The sequence below is a fragment of the Poecilia reticulata genome, chromosome 12, assembly GCF_904066995.2.
Source record: "Poecilia reticulata chromosome 12, P_reticulata-male-v2, whole genome shotgun sequence".
NCBI lineage: Eukaryota > Metazoa > Chordata > Actinopteri > Cyprinodontiformes > Poeciliidae > Poecilia > Poecilia reticulata.
In genome coordinates this window covers 28762957-28787796 of record NC_088841.1, presented here as the reverse complement: position 1 = coordinate 28787796, position 24840 = coordinate 28762957, and the positions used below count along the sequence as shown (strand labels likewise).

At 39.1% G+C, this 24840-nt stretch overlaps 1 protein-coding gene and 1 long non-coding RNA gene across 4 annotated transcripts in view; one reads left to right on the top strand and one right to left on the bottom strand.

The window, feature by feature from the left end:
• tcf4 (transcription factor 4) overlaps positions 1-24840 on the top strand; it is a 170229-nt gene that overhangs the window by 53904 nt on the left and 91485 nt on the right. Inside the window, 2 exon segments of the mRNA XM_081613724.1 lie at positions 19598-19656; positions 22818-22819. Of these exon segments, the coding sequence (XP_081469850.1) occupies positions 19598-19656; positions 22818-22819 (61 nt within the window).
• Positions 9290-22672, bottom strand: LOC145554233 (uncharacterized). 3 transcript variants are annotated; one of them, XR_014090264.1, is made up of 4 exons: positions 22463-22672; positions 19621-19866; positions 10351-10731; positions 9290-10232 (listed from the first exon to the last, which is right to left on the bottom strand). It is a non-coding gene; the product is annotated as an uncharacterized LOC145554233 (long non-coding RNA). The 3 variants fall into 3 exon arrangements; XR_014090263.1 differs by having other exon boundaries at positions 9290-10731; positions 22463-22671; XR_014090265.1 differs by having other exon boundaries at positions 9290-10731; positions 19621-19863; positions 22463-22671.

The following is a 24840-nucleotide window of genomic DNA, read 5'->3' as shown; positions in this document are numbered from 1 at the left end:
GTAAACGTGAGGTTCGCTGGTGTTGATCCACTGCTGAGACGAATCTGATTGGTTATCAGGAGGAGATCCTGATTTCAGATTTTCTGGACTGATTCCTCAGGTGGTTACCACCAAAATAAATGATGATATCGGCCCAAAAAAATCAGAAAAAACTGTAATTTTTATAATTTTTTAACATGAAATAATAGGCAGGGCTGGATTTACCAGGATGGGGGCCCGGGGCTGGAAACGTTTTGGTGCCCAATCCACTAAAGAAAAGTTATTTTGCTGATTCTGATATACATAAACTGATTATACCAGCTGATAATTTAAGGTTTAACACACTTAATATATTATTCCAACTCACATGACACATTTTATGGCTCTAACTAAAAACATGCTTATTTACTTTTTTTTTTCTTTTTTTTTTACTCACATTTTTTTTATTTTTTTATTTTTGCTCTGATACTTTTGTGTAGATAATTTACGACCCCAAACCGACTTTCATGCGCAGAAGAAGAACATAGACGTCTGATAAAATACTTTTTTGCTTTTGGTTAGCTTGCTAACTTAGCTCAGTTGCTAATGTCACTACTATAAATTCACATAAAAAACTCTTAATTTTGTCTTCACTGGGACAAAGAATCCAAAATTTACTGAAGTTAACAAAATATAATTGTTTTTATCATTTAATTAAATTGTTGCTGACATTGTAGCTTAGCTTAGCTGCTAATGACGCTAATGCTAATTCAGAAGCTGTATAAATGATGTAGCTTTTCTGAAAATAATACAATTTCTCCAACATGTCATGTTGTTGGATAGCCGTCTTCTTCTACTGGTTTTATGTTGGTACTCGGTGCATTACTGCCCCCTACAGGATGTTGCCTTAATTTCACGTCGTTTAAATGGGACAGAAACGTTTTGTTGACTATTTGGTCTGCCAAATAACTGGCAGTGAAAAATAAAATTATGTTGAACTTCGGAGGTGACGATCTTCTCTTCGGGTGGGAATTAATTATTTATCTTAATTTTTTAGGAGCGTTAATTGGGGTTTATTAAATTAACGTCTTTTTCCCCCTCATTTGCACCAAAGGTGTTTAATTAAATGTATGAAAAAAAAGTTGCAGGGGTAAAATAGCATCAATAAATCTGATTAAATTAATTAGCAGCAAAATTATTTCACCAAATTTAGGAAAGAAAAACTCAAAACCAAAGCGGCCGAGGGCGAAAAAAATCCACTTTCTCTCAGATTTAGTTTGCTCTGCTGCTGGTTGGTTCCTATGGCAGCAGACGAGGGTAAATTAGCCGCTTCTCTTTTCTTTTCCTCGTGTTTCCACGACTTAGCCAGGAGAAAGCAGAGGTCACGACCCCTGCTGGCACGCTGTGAATGGGAAGGAGCTGGAAGAAGCGGCCCGGATCCCAGCCGCCCTCACAAAGCAGTGTGATGCCGCCGCCGCCGCCGCCGTGCATCACCTAATACAATCACTTCTTATTCCAAACTTCCCTTTTTTTTTCCCTCGTCCTCCTTTTAGCGGTTTTGTTCATGTGCGGCTTGGCGATGGATCGTTTCCAGAGTGTGAAACAAACCAACGAGTTATCAGCAGGTGGGACTGGGGAAGGTGGCGACCGGCAGAAAACAGACTGCGAGAAGGTCAGGAGGAAGATCGCAACTGTAGCCGAGAGAAACACGGGCGTCGTTAGCAACAAAACAGGCTTTTTCTCAGGAAAATAGCAAAATTAAACACACTGGATGTTGATGTTGTTTACTTTTCAGGCTGTTTTTGAATAAAAAATAACAACTTTTATTGTCATTTTTCCACGTTTGGTTTAAAAAATGGAATTTAAGGAGCTTATTTTTAATAACATATCAAAAATTTAAAATTTCTTTATCCAGGTATTTTCCTAAAACACATCAGCTGGATGGTAATATTATATACTTTTTAGATTGTTTGGAATGTGAAAAAAATACATTTTATTGTTCAAAGTTGAGTAAAATGCAAAAATGTGAAAAAACAACAACCAAACATTTCAGTTTGGGTGAAATGCAACTTAAAAAACGCTTTGATTTGAACTTTGAATGAACTCAAACTGTTTGTTTCTGACCCTGTTTCCTAATCAACTCCAGTCGTTTCTTCTCCCGCAGTTTTAAATGAATAAACATGGTGAAAAAATCTCCGTCCGCTAGTTAGTTGTTTGTTTTTAAAACGTCTTTTTCGCCGTCGCAGAAGAAGCTGCAGAGAGCAAAACCGCCGGCGTCGCGCCTGCAGACATAAAACCGGAGCGGACTGCATGTTCTGTTCCTTTGTGTGTGTGTGTGTGTGTGGGGGGGGGGAGAATGGGTTTGTTTGTTTTGTTTCCTTCGTCCCCCGATTCTGTTGGCTAGCGGAGCGGCTGTCAGTCGGTTACCACGGCAACGGGCGGCGCGTGTCGAGCGGGTTTCAAGTTGCTCTTTAGGTGTTATTTTCACTTTGCTGTGTCACTTCTGAAAGTTCAATAAACGATAAAAAAAACTTTGTTAAAAAGTTCCAAGATTTATAAAAAAAAATCATTAAAAAGTTTAAAACGTTTCATAAAGTCTTAAATTACGTTGGTAATTTAAGCCCCGTTTTCCAGAAATCAGGTGAGAAATAAACATTTTTGCGACCCGTTTTAAGCTCATCCCTCGCTGGAACAGCTTTGTTTAGTAATGGCGCCGATAGCCGAGGTGAAAATGATGTCAGTGTTTCGGCTGTTTCGCTGTTTTCCAGAAGTTGGTTCCAGGTTGCTGGTCCACCAGATTCTTCTAATTTAAAAAAAAAAGAAAAGAAATGTCTGCAGTTTCTGTGAGTGGAGTGAAGCTGGGCTTTCAGAGCCGCTTTAGAAAACCATCCCGTAACTTTTTATCTTAATTTTTAATTTTTAAATAAAACATTAGTTGGTGTAATTTATTTAACTGTTGGCTCCTGGTCAAATTCACGAAGCTGGAAGTTTGACAAGATGTGATTAAATTAAAATACATTTCCTTGTAATAAATTATATTTTCTAGTAAGAAAGCCATATCTGGCCAGCTAAAATCAGTTAGCATTTATGCTAAGCTAAGTCAGGGGGTGTCCAAAGTGTGGTTCCGGGGGCCATTTGTGTCCCTTGAAATGATTTTGTTTGGCCCCTCGACTCCAGAATGGTAAAAATAACTGACCCAAAAATGTCAAAATGAAAAATGTTGTTTATTGTTGAGCAAGTAAAAAAAACAACAACAAGTTTTTGTTTTAATTTAGTGATTTTTTTCCCCTGCTGGTAGTTTAAATCTGCCAGTTTTGGCCCCCAGGATCAAAGGTTTGACCCCCACCAAGCCAAATAAATGTAATATTTACAGAAACTTCCTAAAAGTTGATGTTTCTTTGCATGTTTTGTCTCGTTAGCCGTTTAGCTTCCTGAACCTGTGACTCCTGCTGGTTTCCACGGAGAATTAACTCCCAACAAAACTTGTTTACCCGCCCGTTACAGGTGCAGTCATTTTTTATTTCCTCTCCGAGCCGTCGTCCCCCGTCTGTCCAGCTCTGTCCGCCCTCGCCGTGTGATGTCAGGTGGGGCCTGCCCCGCTGCGCCGGCGCCGCGCTGATCACCGGCTCCGGCGCCGCGCGTGGGAGCTGATGTGTCATTACTGAGCTGCCAGGTGGCTGAACTGCAGCCGCGCGGCGACACCGGCGGCGGGACGCGGCCCCCTCGGCTCCAGCTATAGGTTAGCCCGCGTACCGGAGGCGTCCAGGTGTCTAAATACAGGGAATTACGCTCCGTCACCGACGGCGACACGGCGCGCAGCGAGAAACTCAGCTAAAGTTTTACCAAACCGATGCTCTGTGGGGGAGGCAGTTCAACCTCAGCACCTTGAAAATTAAGATTTAAAGCGAGACCAACCAACGTCAGCAGCTCTTAAAAGAGGAATCACTTAAACAGAACCGGCCTGGCAACATGAAGCAGACCAAAACCACCACGGCTGTTCGTTCATTCATGACTCCTACCTGTTTGAGTCGAGGTGGTTTGTCTGTGAACGTAGCGTTTGGAGCTTAAACGGCTCAGGAACCGACACAAACCCTCCGTCCGTCTGTCCGTCTGTTGATCATCACCTGACTTCATGTCAATGTCTCATAAATAAAAACCTACCAAAGTAACCAGTTGTTTCCACACGTGCTAGGCTACGTCATGGTGGGGGCATTGTCGCCATGGTTACCAATGGTTACGTTCCCCACAACACAATACTTGACTGCGTCTCGCTAATCATAAAGTAAATGAATGTTAGTTAGCCGTCGTACTTTTTTTTACAAAGTGTTTGCTGTAAAGCTGTGACGGTCAGTTTTATCGCTCAGACCAATCAGAGTCGGGCTCAGATTTCGATTCTGCTACGCTGCAGCTAGCGTAGCCTGTCATGAATGCTAGGGCTAGTTAGCATGGCCACCAATGATGGTGGATAAACAGTTTTTTCTGTAACGGTGAGTTGTTTCTCCAGCGCCTTCATGAGGATTGATTGACAGCGCTAAGCCCATCCTCCTCCTCCTCCCGGCTCTGATTGGTTGATCTCGGGGAGATTCATCTGTTCACAGACTCTCTGGACGGTTTTAACAAATATGTAAAAAAAACAAATACAAGTTACAAACTGCAGCTTTAATGCTCAATAAATATGGCTGCAAAAGGTTTATTAGTTGTGACAAAAGTGGGTGAAAATGTTTCATCAAAAACGTTAATAGTTATAGTTAGAAACCATCTGTATACTAACTGGATCAAAGGAATTTTTCACTTCTTATTTTTAAACATTTTCAAGCAAATTAAATTTTTTTCTGCTGCCCTTAAACTCATGATAATTTAGAGAAATTAGGAGCAAAGACAAACATGAAGGAGGAGAATTAACCAGCCAGATATCCCGTCACCTTTGACCTCCTCAGTGTGACGGCGCCTGACCCTGCGGGGAAAACGCCAACCATCTGACGGGAACAGTTTTACTGCGACGTGCTCAATTATTTGTCGTAATATTAAGAGAATAAAGACGAAATATCACCGGAAAATGCTCAGTATTTGTCATCTTAAATTATATAGTTCTAAAATATTATGATCTTATTGTTTTGTCTTTTTGTTGCTGTTTTATTACATTATTCTAGAAATATTATGACTTTATTGTAGCTTAAAGCTAATATTTGACAGCAAACTAAACATTTAGAATGACGCCAACTATTAACCTTGAATATTTAGCTTTAAGCTACTTGGTTAGAACTATAACATTTATAAATGACTCATATCACAGGCTAAATAACCAGAATTTCAGGTCAAAAATGTCTTATACCCTTATAATAAACATCAGAAAATATCTGTTGTTATTATTCAAACGGTTTTTTCTCCAGGTTTTTGTGTTTTCGGTTGGACCAACTCTTGGACATCACCCTAATCTTTAGCTTCTTCCAGAGATTCTCAGTTTAAATTAGTCAGAATCAAAGATTTCAACCAAATTTACCACAAAAGAAGAACAATTTAGACTTTATTTAGATCTTTTTGCTTTAGATGTTAAAGATCCATCTTTGATTCCCAAAGAATTTTGGTTTCGGAGAAACGAATAAAAAAAAAAAAAAGAAAAACCTGATTTTTCAAAAAACATAGAATGAAAGGAAATAATGTTTTCTCTCTGTAAACTTTTATCCTGGATCTCGTTTCACAGCGTTTCTGTCTGCCAGAGGATCCGCGTTCAGTTTTGTTTCCTGGCCTTCTCGACACGGCGAGCATGAACGCGGCGGCGCCTTTATTCCTCCGTAGTGTCGGGCTCTCTGCTCTTTGTGCCGCACTTTAATACTTCCATATTGTGCTGCTAATTCCGAATTTCACACCTTTTCTCTGGTTCTACCTCCTCCTCCTTCTTTCTTTCTTTCTTTATCTGCCGTCTCGACCCGAAACGAGAGGAAACGACGTGTTAAATCCACCTCTAAGATCCTCTCAGTTCGACATTAGCAGCCGTCATCTGTCTGCTGAACAATAACACAATTTACAGCTACAACTGGAGCCGCGGCGCTTTGTTTACCGCGCAGCAGCTAAACATTGTTCCATCAATAATGGACTCCAAACACAGAACCAGGCTTTGACTTGAAGGTAATCCTGAATGTTTTACAGGGATTTTTTTCCTCCCGTTTTGCTTTGTTTTATTGTCTCTGCAGCATAATTAGGGTATTTTCTTCATTTGTTTTAGGTTTTAGGAGGAACATGGGCTCCGTGCCTCGTGGATGGAACTCCAGATGCTTTTTTTATTTGTCCAAGGTATTTGAGGAAGTGCTGCCCAAAATCCTCCAGACAAAGACGGCAAGAGATGGTGGCAAAATTATAGAAAACCCAGGGAGGCGACAACAAACGCGCCTTAAAAACAGTTTTTATTTTTGTTTATGGTGCCGTTTCTGCTCCTCGGGTCAGATTGAAACGTTAGATTATATAAACTCAACGTGAATTTTCCTCCAGCTCACGTTGTTGGACTTCGTGACGGAATTAAATGTTTTTAAAACGTGTTTAAAAAAATGTTTTTAATTTTACTTTGTGCTGTTTCACAAAACAAACGAGCTCAAGACTTTAAAAAACATTTTTATGAAATGTTTGTTATTATTTTGACCAGATTGAAACCTGATTTTCCTCCAGATAAAAACATTTTTTAATCATTTATTTGTTACATTTCCGTTTTCTGATGGAACTGAAAACAAATTACAAAAAGTCGCCGTTTTTAAAACGTGTTTAAGAACATTTTAAAAAAATGTTTTTATGTTCACAAGACTGAAAACGGGGCGAAAAACAAATGAACTCAACACTTTTAAGAACGTTTTTATGAAATGTTTGTTATTATGACCAGATTAAAACCTGAAAATGTGAATTTTCCTCCAGCTCACATTGTTGGACTTTGTGATGGAATTAAATCAGTTCACCGTCTTTAAAACGTGTTTAAGAACATTTACAAAAATGTTTTTAAGTTTATGTTCACAAGAGAAAAAACAAATGAACTCAAGACTTTTAAAAACGTTTTTATGAAATGTTTGTTGTTATTTTGACCAGATTTAAAACCTGATTTTCCTCCGGCTCTCATGATGGAATCACACCAACGTTTCGTCACGTCTCCGTTTTCTGCTCTTCTGCCTGAAACGTGAATTTTCTGTGACGTTGGGCGAAAACAAACGACACCAACTCCCTGTTTTTAAAAACATTATTTCATTTTGCTGCCCTGTTTCCTGCTCCTCAGATCAGATCGACGTAAAGACAGATTGACAAATTTACGGGTGTCAGAACTCGCCAAGTCGAGTCTGACCTCGGCCAAAGTAAACGCCGTGCCACGAAGCGAGAAAAGAGAAGAAGAAGAAGAAGAAGAAGAAGAAGAAGGAGGGAAGCGTTGGGAGGGAGGAGGTTTGGGCTCTAATGCCAGCCTTATGCGTCTTTTAGTCGTTTCCGCCGTCGGGGCTTGGCACCGGCGCAGCATTGTCAGCGCGCCAACAAAAATCTGCAGTGGCTGCCGCATTCAGCCTGAGCCCAGCACACAGAAAACACACCGTGACGCGCCGCCGTTCGCCGCCGGTCGCTGAACAGAAGCTTCGTGAAGGGGGAACGTCTGAAACTCCCACAAATGAATAAATTCACGTTGACTTCTTCTTATTTTACATTAATGCTGAATTTGTGACGTCCCAAACGCAGCATCGCTGTGCGGAGGGAGGTCCTGCTGCACGGCGGCAGCGGCGGCCCGGTTGTTTGTGTTTGTGGGCTGATGCCAGGCTGGAGGAGGGGGGCAGCTTTAGATAATGAAGGTTATTTGGTAAATCGGGGACAGGGGGGGGGATCATCAAATTCTGGTGCCAGAAGCTTCATTTTCATTCTGTCCGCGGCGAACGGATGGACGGACGGACGGACGGACGGAGTCCCGACCAAACAAAGAACTCTGCCTGGTTCTGCAACGCGCTGCGAATTCATCACTTTCCGTTTTGTTTTTGTTTAGCTTCGTCTCTAGCAGCAGAAATGAGTAAAATTAGTGTTTTTCATTTTAAAGTCGTCCTTGTCTCTTAAACGCAGCAGTCAGTGTTCCTACTGCGTGTCCGTACCTCTGACCTCCATTCATTTGACGTTTGAGTTCTAGTTTTTATTTTTCTTTTGTTCTCAGAGTTGAAATTTGTGTAACTGACGGTTTAATCAAACAAAAGCCACAACATTCGTTGCATTTCATGTCTCAGCATCAGTTATTAGTTTATATAAAACAACTGACTCATGATAATAAAACAGAAAAAGGATGAAAACACGTCCAACCCAAACAAAGAGCAAAACAGATTCACGGACATTTACTCACAACATCAACGCCGTTTAGAAATAAAATAAACCATAACAAACGTATTTAACCGCTGTGTTTCATTCATACGAATACATAATTCAGCATATTAAAGGAGCATCTACCGCACTGTAAAACAGAATTTATTGGATTTGGGAATTCAGATGAAAATGAACTGATGGAAACGTTTTACCAACTTTCACACGTAAAACAACTTTATGATTCTGAAGGAGCAGGAAATATATCGGATATATTTTCTTTAATGTGGCTGAAGGTGTTACAGTCATGTTAGAGTAGGAAAAAAAACAAATTATTTACAACAAAACCCCAGAACAAACATTTACACATGTGAAATAAACACACTGGAGAATAAATAAAACATAAATCCACCACATTTAACAATATGAGTTTGAACACTTGGAGCAAAATTCACGATTAAAACGAGTTGGTGTAACTTTTTAAAGGATTAAATCAACGTTAAACCTGGTTTAGTGCTTTATCTGGTCCATTCAACCGTTTTACAGATTAAACTTCTGTCTTTATTAAAACGTTGTACTTTTTTAATTGACTAAAAGTACTAAAGTGTTGCAAAGCAGCAGATTCAACACATTAATACAGGATTAAACATATAAAACAATCATAAACTCTGAAGACGATGTAGAGAAATTAAAAATGTCACCATCTGCATCAAAAAACGTGTTAAAAACACGAAGAAGGTTAAAAATAATCCACCTTAAAACAGGATTTCACCAAGAAGTGAAATCTTTTACAGCACAGTTCAACAGGAAGCAGCGAAACGTTTTAATATTTAAAATAAAATAAAATAAAATAAAAACACAGGAGTTTTACAGTCGTTTTTCTACCTATCTTTTATTAAAACAGCAAAAAATAAAGATTGTAACCAATATGTTGTTATAAAATATGCAATAATGTTTATTAATGCAGAAAAAACACCAGAAAACTTTGACGGAACGAAAGAAACGTAGAAAATATGAAACAGAAGAAACAAAACCAGTTTAGATATTAAACACATTTTAATCCAAAAAATGGGAACATTGTGTATTTTACAGCTTCAACTAAACTAATATTCTAATATTTATTTACTCATATTTAGGCTCTCAAGTTCATAAAGGAGTCATGTTTTAACTTTAAAGCCATCAACAGTTGATTTTAATCATTTTATTGTTCTAAAATATGCAAAATAGTGAAATTCAGTGAATTTATTAATGATAATGAATCACAGAAAACAGGTGGGATCTTCTAACGAAGATCTGAAGAACGAGGATAGAGACTGAATAAAAGTCCTGTTGGCTTTAATGTTTTAATATTTAGGTTTATTATCAGGGATGTAAATAAAATGCTTCGGTAAATTAAAGCAGAATAATCAAACGCAGCAGGAATAAAAGGTGGATCTGAAGAAGAAACTAGACGAATAAATTAGTTTTAAAAACAGAAAAACGTCGTGGTTTAAGCAGCACATTGGTTTTTATTGTTTTTATTTTAGATATCAGACAATAGAACAGATTTCACATTATTGTTGAGCCTTACTTTTAAATAACTTAAAAACAGAAAACATTTCATTTACTCCAAGACAGAACATTTAGATCTATGTCGCTGTTAAATAATGTGCCAAGGATCCGACAACAGAGCAGAATTTGACCAAACACTGTAAAAACGGAACTTAAACCCAGAATAAAACATCGTATTTGTTGAATTTACAGCAGGGTTTGAACGCGACGCCGTGCTGAAGGTGGAAGGCGACAGATGTGAGATGGATGCCTCGTCTCTCAAGTTGTTCTCGATGCTCGTATACGTTCATCTGTTGTTTGATGTATTCAGTCGTTCCGGTGCCAAGGAGCCGGTGCCTGCTGGGATTGCAGGGGGGGGATGGCGGCGGCGAGCGGCGGCGGCGGCGGGCATGTCACCAGGAAGACGGTTACTCATCGACTATCTTCTGTTAAATTAACGGCGATCTCCCATTAAAAACGCGGGACGACATGGCCGCCGTATTGAAATGCGGTCGATGCTGTTCATGTATGTATGTGTGTGTGTGTGTGTGTGTGTGTGGCTACCTCTCAGACTTTGTGGAAACTTCTGGACCGGTGCCCGGTGGATGTCATGGAAACGCTTGAATCGCTCAGAATGATTCATGTGGGCTCGGTCCAACCCTCCCCCAACCCGCTGCATCAGGAGGAAGTTTAACCCTTCTCTCCTCTCATCCCCATCAAATCGCACTATTAGTCATATCTTTTATTAAAATGGACTCATTATATGGGTGTCACCTCTTCCGAGTGCTTCCTCTCGCACAGAGAAAAGGCTTAATGATTCATCCAAACTCGGGCATTTAACCACTTGAACAACAATCTTGTTGTTTTCTTCCTTTGGCGTCTTTGACGGAGCTGAAACCGATCCAGGAGCCGATCGCTGGCAGTCGATCACCGCTGGAAAAACACCTGCATCAGGAAAACACAAAGCAGAATTCAAATTAAACCAAAACGCTCTAAGAAGTGAATCCAGAAACTTCTCCAACAATACAGCTGGTCAAAGTTAGGAGCATCCTGAAAAATGTAACAAATGAGAAACAGGAGATGCTTCCTGAAGGCTTAATTAGCCTCCAAAAACATCAAGAAACAAAGATGGAGGCTGGAAGTTTGTGTTTATTGTTACTGGAATTAAAATTGTCTGCATGTTTTATTGGGTTTTTTTCTTTTCTTTAGAAAACCAGTAATTAAAAAAAAGCACATTTTCCATTTTAAATACAACTAAATTTTAATTTCTGCTTAATTTTTCATGCTTCACGCCGTAGTTCAGATTGTTTTGGCCAAGCTTTTTGCCCATGATGTCACTGAAATAACCGAATATTTAACGTTTGTTTTGGCATCAAAACCAGCCAACATTTTCATCCTCATCCAACCAGAAATTTATCAGAATTTCAGACGTGCGTTTATTTCAATTATCTGTATTTTTCATCTAAAAAAAAATGCAGAACGATGTTCTTGCTAGAAATATTAAACATGTTCCCGCCATTTTTTTTTTTTAACATTTAACAGAAACTTCCAAGTGAAATAGTATTTTAAAAGGATAAAGGACAATAGCAGAGCAGCTTTACTTTAGTTTTCATTACCAGTTTATGAAACATGATCAAACGGGCCAAACTTGGAGCAAAAGCGTAAATTCAGAAACTGATTAAAAAAGAGAAACCTTTGGATTTATAGTTTGGCAAATAGAAACAATCTCTGTTGTTCCTGGAAGAGCCGTAAACGTGTTGGTTATTGGGTTTTTTTTTGAGCCCATAGAAAAACACACGCAGTCCTGAGAGTTACTGATATTTATAGCTTCACATGTGTAATTTATCGCTTCACATGTGTACGCTTTTAACAAACTCATCATTGAACGCAGACCCAGAAACGTCGTACGGGATTCTCCATGAGGAATCCAGATGCTCTCTGTTGGCCCCCGGGTCCAGCGAAATTAAATTAAAACAATGTTTTGAAATAAAAAGATAAGGTCAAGGTCAAATGAAATCGAGGCATCAAAACCCACATGCGCCTGCTTTATTTAAACGCATGGAGGCTGGTGGACCTGTTGGGTTTTACAGGTTTCTGCTGTTGGACCAACAGGAATCCAGCGTTTTCTTTGTGTTCCTGCTGACCTTTTGTCAGTTTAGCACCTGCCAATGAACCGGCTAATTAAAAAAAACTCCAAAGGAAATGCTAAATAATTTCACTGACCTTTCAAACTTGGCATAATTTCAGACGAACACTAATCACCAGCCGGTTGCGTCTTCAGTTCAAGGTCAGGTTTATAAATCCTGTAGTCTTAGATATTATATTTTTATAATGTAAATTAAACCAGCTTGTATTGTTTTGATAGATTCTGTTCATGTTACATAAATAAGCTAATACGTCGTGTCGTAACAGTGTAAAGCTCAGAAAACACTTGCTAACGACACCAAGCTAGCTAACGTCAGTTACCTCGTTGTAGCAAAAGCAGCTGATGCGCTTTAGTTTTTTTTGTTGCATACTCCGTAGTTTATGTTTCCGAGATAATTTACTGTTCGGAACATAATTGGTTTGAGTTTTTTTTATTTAAAATTTGGTTAATTTGATTGTCAAAGTGAAGCAGCATACCTTTCCTCACTCTGTTCTAATTAAACTTTTTCCTGACCTTGTTATCTGGTCGTCATGGTGCTGACGAAGCTCTGCGTCCCCTTTTCTTTATATGTCATGCACTCATTTCAGATTTAGCGCGATAAGTGACAGTTGACTGCTAGAACCAATGCTAGTTGTCGTTAGCTTGCAGGATCTCACGTTGCGATGTGTCTGTAGTTCCAGTTGTTAAGGTTTTCCCCATTAATTACAGTTTTTATTTATTTCAGGTAAAATGTTGCCTCCATTTTAGTTTGTTATTTGTTAGTTTAGCTAACAATAACAACCTTGCTGTGATTTAGAAAAAGTTTTTCCACCACCACGTGGCCAGAATGCTTCCAGTCAATCCTACATAATACAGCACCAGTTTTATGCGAGATTATATTGCCGGAGTTTGGAAAAGCATCCCAACTCGACCAAATCCAGAGTGAATTTGGTCTGGTAGGAAGCGGTGTCACGATATCTAATAGCCCAGCTGAGCTTCCTGCTTCCTGTTAGCGCTCAGCTTGTAATGGAGCTGATTTGTGTTTCCTCTGTCTCTCTGCGCTGTGGATTAGCAGGGATTTGGTCCTCCTGGCTCACCGACTTCTCTATGGGCTTTTTATAGCAGAGTGGCTTGAAAAAAAGGGTTTGTGCGGCCGCTCGCTGGCCGGCTGGGCCGCCCCGTCTGGGGAGAACGTCACTCGGGGCTAGCAGGGTGAAATGCCAGCCTTTAAAGTTTGGCTTCTGAGAATTTAGGGAGCCTAATGTTTTCCGTTTGGGATTTTGAGGCTTTCTCTTAAATTCCCAAAGTCACCCAGGTCAAACATTTCTATTAACGGAAATCATTGGATCATTGGTATTCGTTTAATGCTTATAGTTCTATACAACCTGTAAGATTTAAAAGCATTTTAAATAACCAACAACGTCCCTCTTTTTGGTTATTTTAAAGGACGTTTCAGGCAAAAAAGAAGCTTTTCTAAAATTGTAACAAGCTTTGAAGCGTCTTCTAGTTTGTAAAATGCTTTTGTTTGTTTCCTTTCCGTCACTCTGATGGTTTGGTTCGCTTCCGCGAAGCGCAATGTGAAAACAAACCGCGCTAAAGGAAAAGTCCGCTTCGGGTCCAGACCAAACAAAACCACTTCCTTCATCTGAGTCAGTCCGAATCGATCCTGAGAGATTCATCGTTTTAGTTTTAACAAAAATGAATGACATCATCAAACTGATAATTATTCAAACCGCTGCTGAAGTAACATTTTAATTGTTAGTCATAGTAGTTTGTAACATTTGCTGCTTTTGATTTTCACTGACAAAATCCGCATTAAGGTGTGAAATTTAATATGAGAAAAGAAGCATTATTACATTAAATATAATTTCAGTTTTCAGGTGTTTATAGTGGAGAATATTATTTAAAAATATAATATTTTATAATGTTATTCTGTCAATTGGCTGGTTCAGTTTTTCCCGTAGTGGAGAAAAAGCGTGGCGGCTTTGTTTCAGCTAGCAACAGGTGGGGGAGGGGCGGTGATGCAGACGAAGACGACCACTATGTTTTCTGCGACCTTTAATTTGAAATTCTTTAGTCTGTGGAAACTCTGACAGGAAGCTGTTGTGGCGACCTTTGACCCCGGTGTCTGCTCCATTAATGTCAACATGGCTCCAGTTGTGTACGTGGAGGATATTAATCAAGACATTTTAATTTAAATCTTTATTTTTATTTTTTTTTAAATCTGGTTTTCCGTTTCTGCAGACAGAAATATTTGGATCTCCTGAGAAATGGAGACTAATAATTAAGGTTGTCCAGCATCAGTTATGTTTTCGATGGCTCTCTGAAAACCAATATTCCACTTTGAAACATTCAATTAAGATGTGCTCTGTGTAGATGTTTTTTTTGCTGATTGAAGTAAAATGAAGTAATTCATTTTGAGGTAATAATTCCCCCCCCCTGACGGTACATCTCCCCCTCCAGAGGACGGGGGTTTTGGTTCCTGCCCCCGCTCCCTTCTTTCTTCAACAGCCAAATTAAAATACCGAGCATTTTTTTGTTCGTGCTCTCGGCCCGGGGAGACGTGGTTGAGAATTAAAAAAAAAAAAATCTTGATTTAAAAATGTTTTGATAACATTTAAAAGCCCCTTTAGTGGATATTTTCTCTTTGATTTGATAGAAAATGTGGATGATTAGAAAATAACGCAGTTATTTCATGACGACAGATGATCACAGTCTTCCTGACTCTTTGTGAAAACGAGGCAGCTTCTGTCTCTGCTTCCAGGACCACAGAGAACAAATTTAAAAGAAAAATCTTCGCAAATGAAAAATAAAAACATGAACATATTTTCATGGAGCTTTGGAGAATCCCAAACGGATCGGGTCTCGGTGCATGGATGTGTTGACGGATGCGGCTTCCCCTGGGTGTTTTCGCCGCCTGCACATGTGAACTCCAGGTATTTTTACATAAACGCAGAGCTGCTTGCTGCTGCTGCTGCTGCTGCTTGGCGATGAGGGGGTTTGTATTTAAGGCTGCTGCACCAGACGGGATGGAGCCGCTGCCAGAACCCCCCCAGCCCGGTTCGGTCCGGTCTGGTCCGGCCAGCGCTGGACCAGGCCTCCACCGGCTCAGACGCCCGTTTATCGTCTTCACTGTTAACTGGAGTTTTGTTTGGATTTCATGTTGTTTTTATTTTTGTAAAAACATTTACAATGAATTCTCTCTTTTCAAGGTATGAAAATATACATTTTCAGTACCAGAAATGTTGCTTTTTTTAAATCTAAAATGATTTATTACAATTATATTTATGGCTTTGGTTGTGTGTGTATCTTTCTATTTGAATTAAATATTTCTATTTTTTACATTTTCAGCATTTTTATATGTATATAGATAATATATATATATCAATCTAGCATCGTTTATTTAAATTAAATAGATATTTTTTTCACTTTTAGCTGCTTTGGTTCATTTTGGTTGTATGTATATTTACACATATATGAAAATATAAAGATATGTATCAATCTAACATGATCTATTTCAATTAAATAATTATATTTTTTACATTTTCAGCTGCTTCGGTTCGTTTTTTGGACTGTTGGCTTCGGGGTTTTTGGTAAACGTGCCCCAGCGTTGCTGCGTGTCGCGGTGTGTGTGTGTGTGTGTGTGAATGGAGGAGCTCCAGTAAGGTATAAATATAAATACGTAGTGTATTCTACATATTTACATGTGTGTGAGAGGGAAAGCGCACATCTGTGGCGGTAATTTCCTGTACTTTGTGTGTGTGGGGGTGTCTTTGTGTACGTGCCAAACCGGTCCAGCTGGCATCGGTTGTAGCTGAATCCGAGGCCTGTGTATTGGACACACACACACACACACACACACACACACACACACGGTCGACCACATTCCTATTCTATACGCCTGTAATTATCAACCTCTTCTGCATCGACTACCATGTTGGCATGCATTCAGCGCTGGTCTATACACGCCTGATTCCAGCCCTGCAACACGCTTCATCCATTTCATCCGCACCGACAGCAGAACGTAATTACACACTAACTGCGGTTTGATATTTAGACTGGCTGCAGATTTAAGGGTTTTTTTTTTTTATCCAAAAAAGAAAGTCTGCGTGGTAAAAATAGTAATCGAAGCCGAATCCCGCGGCTCAGAGAGGAGGGGAAAGCCTGTTCAGGAGCCGCAGAGGAAATTAGCTTTGTTGTCTACACACAGCGGCAGCCGGTGCGTTTTCTGAGTTCATCAGACACCTTTTTCACAGCGGCGGTTCTGTTCGGTTTGGGGTTTAAAAATGAAAGTTCCTCTCGTCACGCGCTCATCAAGCTCTGGCCTGATTCTAAAGGCTCTGGACGTCTGAGTTTAATCTCACCAAAGATGTTTTCTCAGTGTAATCGTGTTTTTGTGTAAAAAGGATGACCGAGTCGAATTGAACCGAGATGCTGGAAAAAAAACAACAAAAGGAAAATATGGAAAAGAGAAATCGGTGTTTCCAAAGTGAGGCTCGGGGGCCATTTGCTGCCCTCGGAGTGACTTTGTTCGGCCCCCAACTGGAATGGAAACACAAAATCTTCCACTGGGAGATTATTTCACTTATGGAAAAGTGTTTTATTACATGTAGTATCTTGCTAAAAAATGACTTTTAAATTTGTTTTGTCTTATTGCTAATATATTTGCAATAAAAACACTTTTTGCAGTGTAGTACTGTGAAACAGAAAGCCGATTTCATGCTTTAAAAGGACGTAGAGCCACAATAAACCACAAGACTCCATGTTTTCCAGGAGTGAAGTCGTCTGCAGACCCACTGGGGTTCGGTTCTGGTCGGGAAATAACGAGACGACCAAAACCGTCGTGAATCAACGACTTGAAATCCATCGTTTGTCACACGGATCTCTGCGTTTCCTTTCCGGGCCGTTTGCCTCCACAAACGGTCCAGAACACAACCCGGCGCTGATCATTTAGCGCATGTGTCAAACTGGAGGCCCGCGGGCCAAATCCGGCCCGCTGCAAAGCTTTATGTGGCCCAGAGGGACATGTAAATATAACCTGGAAAATAACCGTCTTATGCTTAGATAATATTTGATCAATCAAATGAAATGAGTTTTCAACATAATTCTGACTTTTGATTTAATTTTTCTTCCACAGTTTTCATACATTTTCTGCCAAATTACCAATTAATGATGAAGTACTCACATTCATATTTGACTGGTTTTTATCGATACATTTTACAGCAGCCGGCCCTTTAAGGACATCCCCGATTTATTGTCTCTAACTCTCCTTATCAGCTGAGGTTTTAAGAAATGTGAAACCTCAGGTGGGAAAAAGCTGAAGCTCTTAAAGTGGAGTGGAGGAAACAGAACCGCGTCTCAGTTGTGCGTATTCTTGGAGGGTTGGATATTTTCTGGGTTGGGTTTGTGACGGTTGCTTAGCCGACGCGCTAACGAGTCTCTGAAGACAAACGTCTGTCCAGTGAGGCTCAGAGAAGAAGAAGAAGAAACAGTTGAAGGTGTGTTTTATAGTCCTGGGTTTATTCAACAGAGGAGATGAAATCAGAGGGTCCAAAATGGCGCCGAACCCAAAAGGAAGCGTTTGGTTCCTGCGTTTGGACTGTCTTTGCTTTCCAGGCGGAGCAGATGTGTGTGTGTGTGTTTAATTCTGCTGCGAGATCAGGGAACGGAAAACGTGAACGCTCTGATCAGGACTGGCTTTGACTGTAATAACTTCTGAAAGCTGGTGCAACGGGATTACTTTACTCTGTTCTCATGACGCTGGGAAAACAAACCCATTAACACACACACACACACACACACACACTCCATTATTAAACTGCACTGTCTATTTTAATGAGAGAAGGTTTAGATGATGCATGCTCCAGAAAAATAACCTTTAAGTTTCACTGAGGCTCAAGAGAAGAAGGTTTTAAATAAAAATAGATGTATTTTCTGAAAACAAACGAAAAGAGCCTAGAATGTATCGGGGAAAGTCTTTACGTTCTAGAAAATGGCCGAAAGTTTTGTAAATTTTAGAAATGAAGGTTTGAGGAAGTAGTACAAGTGGTTTAGTGTAAAATCACAGAAAATAACTGGTGAAACAATAACTAAACATTTTATAGATGTTTTACTTCCATCGTTGACAACTTGACGTTTAGAAACTAATCTGTAAAATGACCTCATAAAGTTTGTTAAACAAGCTGTGTGTTCCTGAAAATACCAAGTTCTCGCTGTGTAACGCAGCCCAGTTTATCGTAGTTCCAGAAAGTCATGAGAGGAAGATGGAAGTTAAATAAAAACAGTAAGTCAGAGGAAAGTAACTTTAGTTTCTGGTGCCTGTAAATTCTGTGAAGTACCAAATATATTCTGTAAAATTAGTGTTTGAAGTAAAACCTAGAATTCAGGAAATCAACCTGAAAGTTTTGGAAAGTAACCTGCAAGTTTGAGGTACATACTTGGTAAGTTCCAGTCAGGAATCTTTAAGTTTCAGAAAGGTTAATTTATGAGAAATATTATATACACAGTAAAAAAGCCAGAGTTGAATTAACACCCAGAAGTGTCTCTAGGTGTCCAGGTCAGCTGGTGTTAAATTCAACAGCACAGAGTCACATTAACATTAACACCAGTGTTGGTGTTAAAATATATGAAAAGTAACACCAGTGTAGAGTTGATCACAAAACGTAATGTGGTGTTAAAAAGTAAATAATTGACCCAGAAGGTGTCGATATCAATCAAATCCAGTGGAAAATATTCAGAACACAGAAATGGAAAGTTTAACTTTTATTAAACCCATTTCAGTTTTATAGACCAATGTTAATGTAACAACAAAATGGGTGTCAATATTTTAACACTTTCAAAAGTGTTACTTTAACACCTGCTGACTTGGACACAAATAGACACTTTTGGCTGTTAATTCAACACCTGCATTTTTACTGTGTATATTCTGGAGAGTTCCCTGTAAGTTCCAGAGAGCATTACGTTTGTTTTTTAAAGTTCGGCTCCATGTTGCCTCATAATATGACCAGAAAGTTTCTGAAATGAATCCAGAAGTTCTAGAAAGTGACCTGTAAGTTTGAGGAAGGTAATCTGCAGGTTCCAGGAAGATAATCGAGAAGTTTGGGGAATTTCTTTGTGTTCATTGATGTAAACTTTAAAGCCTTAAAAGTACCATTTAACAGGAACGTACTCTAGATAAAGTCGTTTAAGTTTGTTACAAGTCATGGAAGTTGAGGACTGTAGTGGAAACTCTCGCCTCTTCGCGTTTCAGAATCTGTACATTTGTCTTATAATTTGCAGATTTCATCATAGATCTAAAATATTTAAGAGAAAATCCAGTTTGGAAAGCTGCGCTAGCTCGGCTCAATGCTAATTAGCGCGCTACTAGCTAGCGTTTGCAAACCAGCCAATCCAGGAGCGCCATTTGTCTTCCTTGGTGCTGATTGGCTGAACCTCTGAGACGGTTTCCACTGTGCGCATTAAAGCATATTTAGGTATACGTTCTAGAGGCCGAATCAAGTATTTGTTCGTAACTTTTGCGCTAACCCCCGACGAATGTCCACGATTTCATTTCTCTGTTTGCATGAAGAATAAACTGTTAAATGTATGATTTCTAATGCGAGTTTCACGTCTTTCGCCACAGCAGAGAGAAATGAAACCAAGTGTGAAATGAATGACTGTAAACTGTGCTGTGTTTTTCTCATGTAGGTAAATCGGAGAGGAGCTCTTACCCGTACGGCAGGGAGTCCAACCCACACTGCCATCAGGTCAGTGAGACTTTAAATGCGTCTCTTATCGGCGCTCAGCGGGCGAGAAGGCGGCCTCTGTTGCTGCTTCGCTGTGGGTGAAAACGTCTCAACTGGAGCAAAAGCTGAAGAGCAATCTGGGGCGTTCATCACTTTGACTTTGGTCCTGAACGGCAACAAACCACCACAGAGTCACTGCAGCTTTTCAGGAAGCTTCTTCATCAGAAGCTGCTAGAAAAGAACGTAGAAGAATCGACATTTACTGTAGTTTGATTTACCACCAAATTCATTCAAATAAAATGAAATAAAAGTTCTTTAGTTTTAGATCATTTGTTTTAAACTTGGATTTAAACTGTTCAAATAATTTATTTATGTTCAGTTTGAATTAAATTTGTTTCTATTATATTTTCATCTGCTAAAGTAAAAATATTTGCTCCACTTTCAAAAAACAAACAGAATCAAATTCTGACTTTGTTTCCAGTTGATTCCAAACAAATAGATCCAATTATTAAATGTCACCCAGTTTTATTTTTTTATCTTAACAAGTTTATCTCGGTATAATAACATTTCTTGTTTAAAACAGTTTTAAGTTTTGTTTTGAGAAACTTTCTCGTTTTAATGAGTTGTATATTTTGTTATAACTTTGTTATAACTTTGTTTTAACTCTGTTATAGCTAAGTCTGTTATAACTTTATAATTATAAATCTGTTATAACTTTGTTATAACTGTTATAATGCTATTATAACTTTGTTATAACTCTGTTATAACTTTAAGTCTGTTATAACTTTATAATTATAAATCTGTTATAACTTTGTTATAACTGTTATAATGCTGTTATAACTTTGTTATAACTCTGTTATAACTTTGTTATAACTGTTAGAACTTTGTTATAACAGGATTCTGCTCCTGAATTTACGCCATACTTTGGTGCACTCTATTGAAATGTATTCAGATTCAAAAATACTGTATGGATCCCAAAGGAAAATTAAATAATATGTAATCAATTTGTCCAAATATATTGAATTATTAACATTTCATTCCAATGCGTCCAATCAAAACCAGTTTTAGCCTCCAGATGATTTAAAAGCATTTGTTCAGGTATTAGAATCGATTGTCTGAGATGGACAAAATGAATAAATAAAGAGAAAAATACATATTTATATGTATATTTCTCCTTTTCTAGAAAGGTTTTGATGTAACTGCATCATCTCCGTATGTATTTATGTGCAATTATTCAAATTTAAAATACAGAAAAGCATTGATCGATGTGTCCATCATCCTCATAAACAACATCTGTGAGGAATATTTTCACATTTCTCTCATAACTTGGCCACTTATTCCCAACTTTACAAACTAACTGTAATTAGTTCCATCCTTTAAATGCAAGGATGATATTTTGCAGATCGTAGCAGCAGCAGGTGTTATTAGGACTTTGGTGAAAGCTTTGTTTTGAATCTGCTCATTTCTCGCGGAGCATATGCATTCATGCTAAAGTGCTGCTGATGATTAAGACGTACAGATGCTGCGTTTTGATTCCGCTGCTGGAATATTAAACAGAAAGTCTCCAAGTGTTTGCTGTACTTTTGATGACCGCCAATTTAGAGACTCATTCCAGTGCAAGCTGTTGGAAATGTGGGGTCTGATGTTGTGGATTCCTGTTTATTTATTTTTTTTGTCACCAACACGTAATAATTAAGGCTTATCAAAGTGCCGTGGTGAAAATGCTGCGCTACAAGGTGCTGCGGATTATTCATGAATGAGTGAAATGAGTTCATCAGATCTTCTGCAGATCAAAAAGGTTTGAGTTTCAGATGAGATGAAAGCTGGAGGATAATTGTGGAAAATTAGATCTGCTCAGTAAAACACTTATGGATGTTGCGTCTGACACCGGGTACAGGGATCGTTTGGTGAGATAGATAAAAGTTTTCTCTCAGTTAAAATGATCTATAAAATCAGGAAAGTTCCCTTTAAATTCAGGAAATAGTTTGTATTTTCTTGGAAACAAATCTGGAACGTAAAGTCACATTTATCCTAAAGTTTTGGTGAGTAATTTGAGTGCAACGATTGTAGTTTTCTGGCCGATCACCGGTCTTCACTTTATAGTTCAGCCAATACCAATTTTTTTTATTGCCTGAAAAGGTTCGTCAGTGATACAGTCCAGGCCCAAAACCTGCAAAATAAATTGCAAATGTTTACTGTGTAGTGGCTAATAACTAATTAATATTTCAATTCATTTGAAATTAATACATAAATCGTCCAGATTTAAAGGAACTCAGTGTTTGTTGTATCCTGGAAATGTTGTGCAGGTGACAGAAGGCCGACTTTGTAACCGTCTTTATGTGTTTCTGAAGGTTCAGATTTCAGTCTGATCTCTAGTTAAATCAATCTGCAAGTTTGGTAAACGGTAAATCTTAACAATTCATACAGTTGTTGAAAATGCCCTGAGGTTTGGGCAAAGAAACTGACGGTTTGGTTGAAGTAACTTGGACGTATTAGAATGTTCCAGAAATGTTGTTGTCAGGAAATGTCGCCTCATAAAACTGTCCAAGTCCAACAGGAAGTTATCAGATTAAAGCTGTGAAACTGTTTCCCCCTCCTGCTAGACTCGGTTTCATTTTCACACTGGTTTCAAACCAGCCCGTTCCCCTCCTGGCCTGTGGGGGCGCTGCACCAAGAGCCACTGAAGGAAACGACTCGGAAACCTCTGAGGACGCATCTTCACCAGATGGAAACAAGATGGAGGCGTCAGATTTTAGCCTTTGGAGGATTTCTCAAGCCGTTTCTCCTGCTAGCGCTAGGCTAATGTGTCTGCTATGGTTGTATTTACCCAGAATGCCCTGTGCTGTAGTCCACTTCCTGCTTTTGCAGTGGTCTCCAGTTCTCTTGGTGTTCACATATGCATTCGAACTGAACCCAGACGAGGCTTGTAGCTGTTTTCTGGACCTTGAAACTGCCTGTGTTGCCCAGCAGGTTGTTGCTAGGCAACCAAACAGCAAACGACTTAGTTGATTCCGCCATCTTAGCCTAGCAAGAAAACTACACTTCCCAGAATGCCTTGCGGTTGTGTATTGGATTTCAGTGAATGTTCTACACGTCGACTATTGAATCATCGATCGATGCCGATTTGTTCAGAAAGTCACCTGAACGTTTACGGAACCAAATGTTTGTCATCCTGTCGGGAGTCGTAGCGTTTTTTTTTTCCCCCCCCCGTCCTGATCTGCCGCTGCCGGCCTCGTCTTCCCCATCCCAGCTGCAGCAGCTTTTGTCTGAGACGACGTCAGCCCCGAAGAAAGTTAGAAACGCTAAAGTGAATCAAAACGTCTCTGGCCGTTTTCCGACTGGGGCTGCTGTCAAATTATCCCGCTCCGGAGCCTGAATGGCTCCTGATGGAAAGTGTTGGATTAATTTACATGCTGGGCTGAGGTCCAGCATCCTGGGCTGTTGGTGAACGATTGAGAGAGAGCAGGAGGGAAATGAAACGCAGAGGTTTCCACTGATCCGTGTTTGTGTCAGCGGTCTGCTTTGCTGATTCCTGATTGGACGCAGCGTTTATGAACGTTTTGAACTTTACCTGTAGGGTCTTGTGCTTAATTTATTTACATTTCTGTCTGAAAATGCAACGTTTCTGCTGGATTACAGACATTTTTTTTTAAAGATTATAGATTATTTGTTTAAATGAGAATTGGAAATACAGAAAATACAGTTTAAGTTAAAAGCCTCTGTCTTTACTATGTAATTTAAAAATATATTATTCACACATAATTTTCAGTAATAAGAAAATATCTAGTTTTTGTCTGAGCTTATTTTTTCTTTCAGTTTTGTTTTCTTGCCATTTTCATCCTAACACATAAAATTAATGACACTTTTAACATTTTTAAAGGTTTTCTAATCATTTTAAAATTCAGGACTTGTAATCTTGGTGTATTTTTATCATCCATTTGGTTATTTAAATGTTTTGTCCTGTAAAAAGCAAGTTTCTACAAATTATGGAGTTCCCCAAGGGTCGATACTCTGTTCATTTGTTTTGGTGTTATATATATTTACGGTAGTCAGCGTTGATTTTTTTTTTTTTATTTTGACATGTTTGAATGTGTGTTTTAACCACAACGCACAGCTTCAGTTGTTACAGATAGAAACTAGAGATCTGACTGAAATCTGAACCTTCAGAAACACATAAAGACGGTTGCAAAGTCGGCCTTCTGTCACCTGAACAACATTTCCAGGACACGATAAACACTGGATGACAGTTATTAATCACTTCATTTTTTAAGCATCCTTCTCACAATACATTATCTCGTTGTTGTTGGCGTATTTACATTAAAGCGGCGGTGGAAGCACCATCCTGGGCCGTACGTCCCGCCCACATGGCTGCTGTCTGAAGGAGCGTAGTCGTGTGACTTTGACTGGGCCGAAGCTACAAGAAATGGAATATAAAAAAACGGCTGAAGCTTCATTTTCAAAGTCTTGAGATGCCAACATGAGCACTTAAAGTCCTGGCACATAAAAGCAGCCGTTTGCATAAATATGCCTCAGACATTATGCGAACATGCATGAGGGGAATGTATGCAGATGGACTTGAATTACGGGGTGCAAACAGCGTCGATAAGCTGCATCAGGCCGAGTTTTCATCACCTGCTCAGACCTCCGCAGGTGCAGCAGCAGCTTCCTCGCTCAGTCCTCCACGAGCTGAAATGGCCCTTTAAGCACTCCAGAGGCTCTTCAAACGTGCTGACCTTTGACCCCAGATCTAATCTGTCGGGTTGAGAGACTGCGGAGTAATGGCTCTCCAACAGAATTCACCACAAAGCTGCTGTTCAGCTACAAACATGCCGTTTTTCACTCTGATATACATTCTGTCATGTTATTCCACTGCAGAAAATCTGATTTTTAAATAAATTATTTATTATGATTAATTCAGATTAATTCTAATTCAGAGAGTGGAAAACCTGAAAGAAGTTATTTCAGCTCATTAATTTTAGTAGTTTCTGTTTTAACAGGATGGAAAGCATAATAAAACATAATAGCTTTACTTCTGGGAGACAAAGCAGCAAACATTGGGAAGAAAAGTGCAAAAACTGTTAGTTACGGTAGCTGTGTTCCACTGACCACATCATTTTTGAAATAAATTGTTGAATGGAAACACATTATTTTGGAAAAACTCTTTTTTTGGCGTTTTTTTTGGCCGCATTGGTTATTTCACAAAGA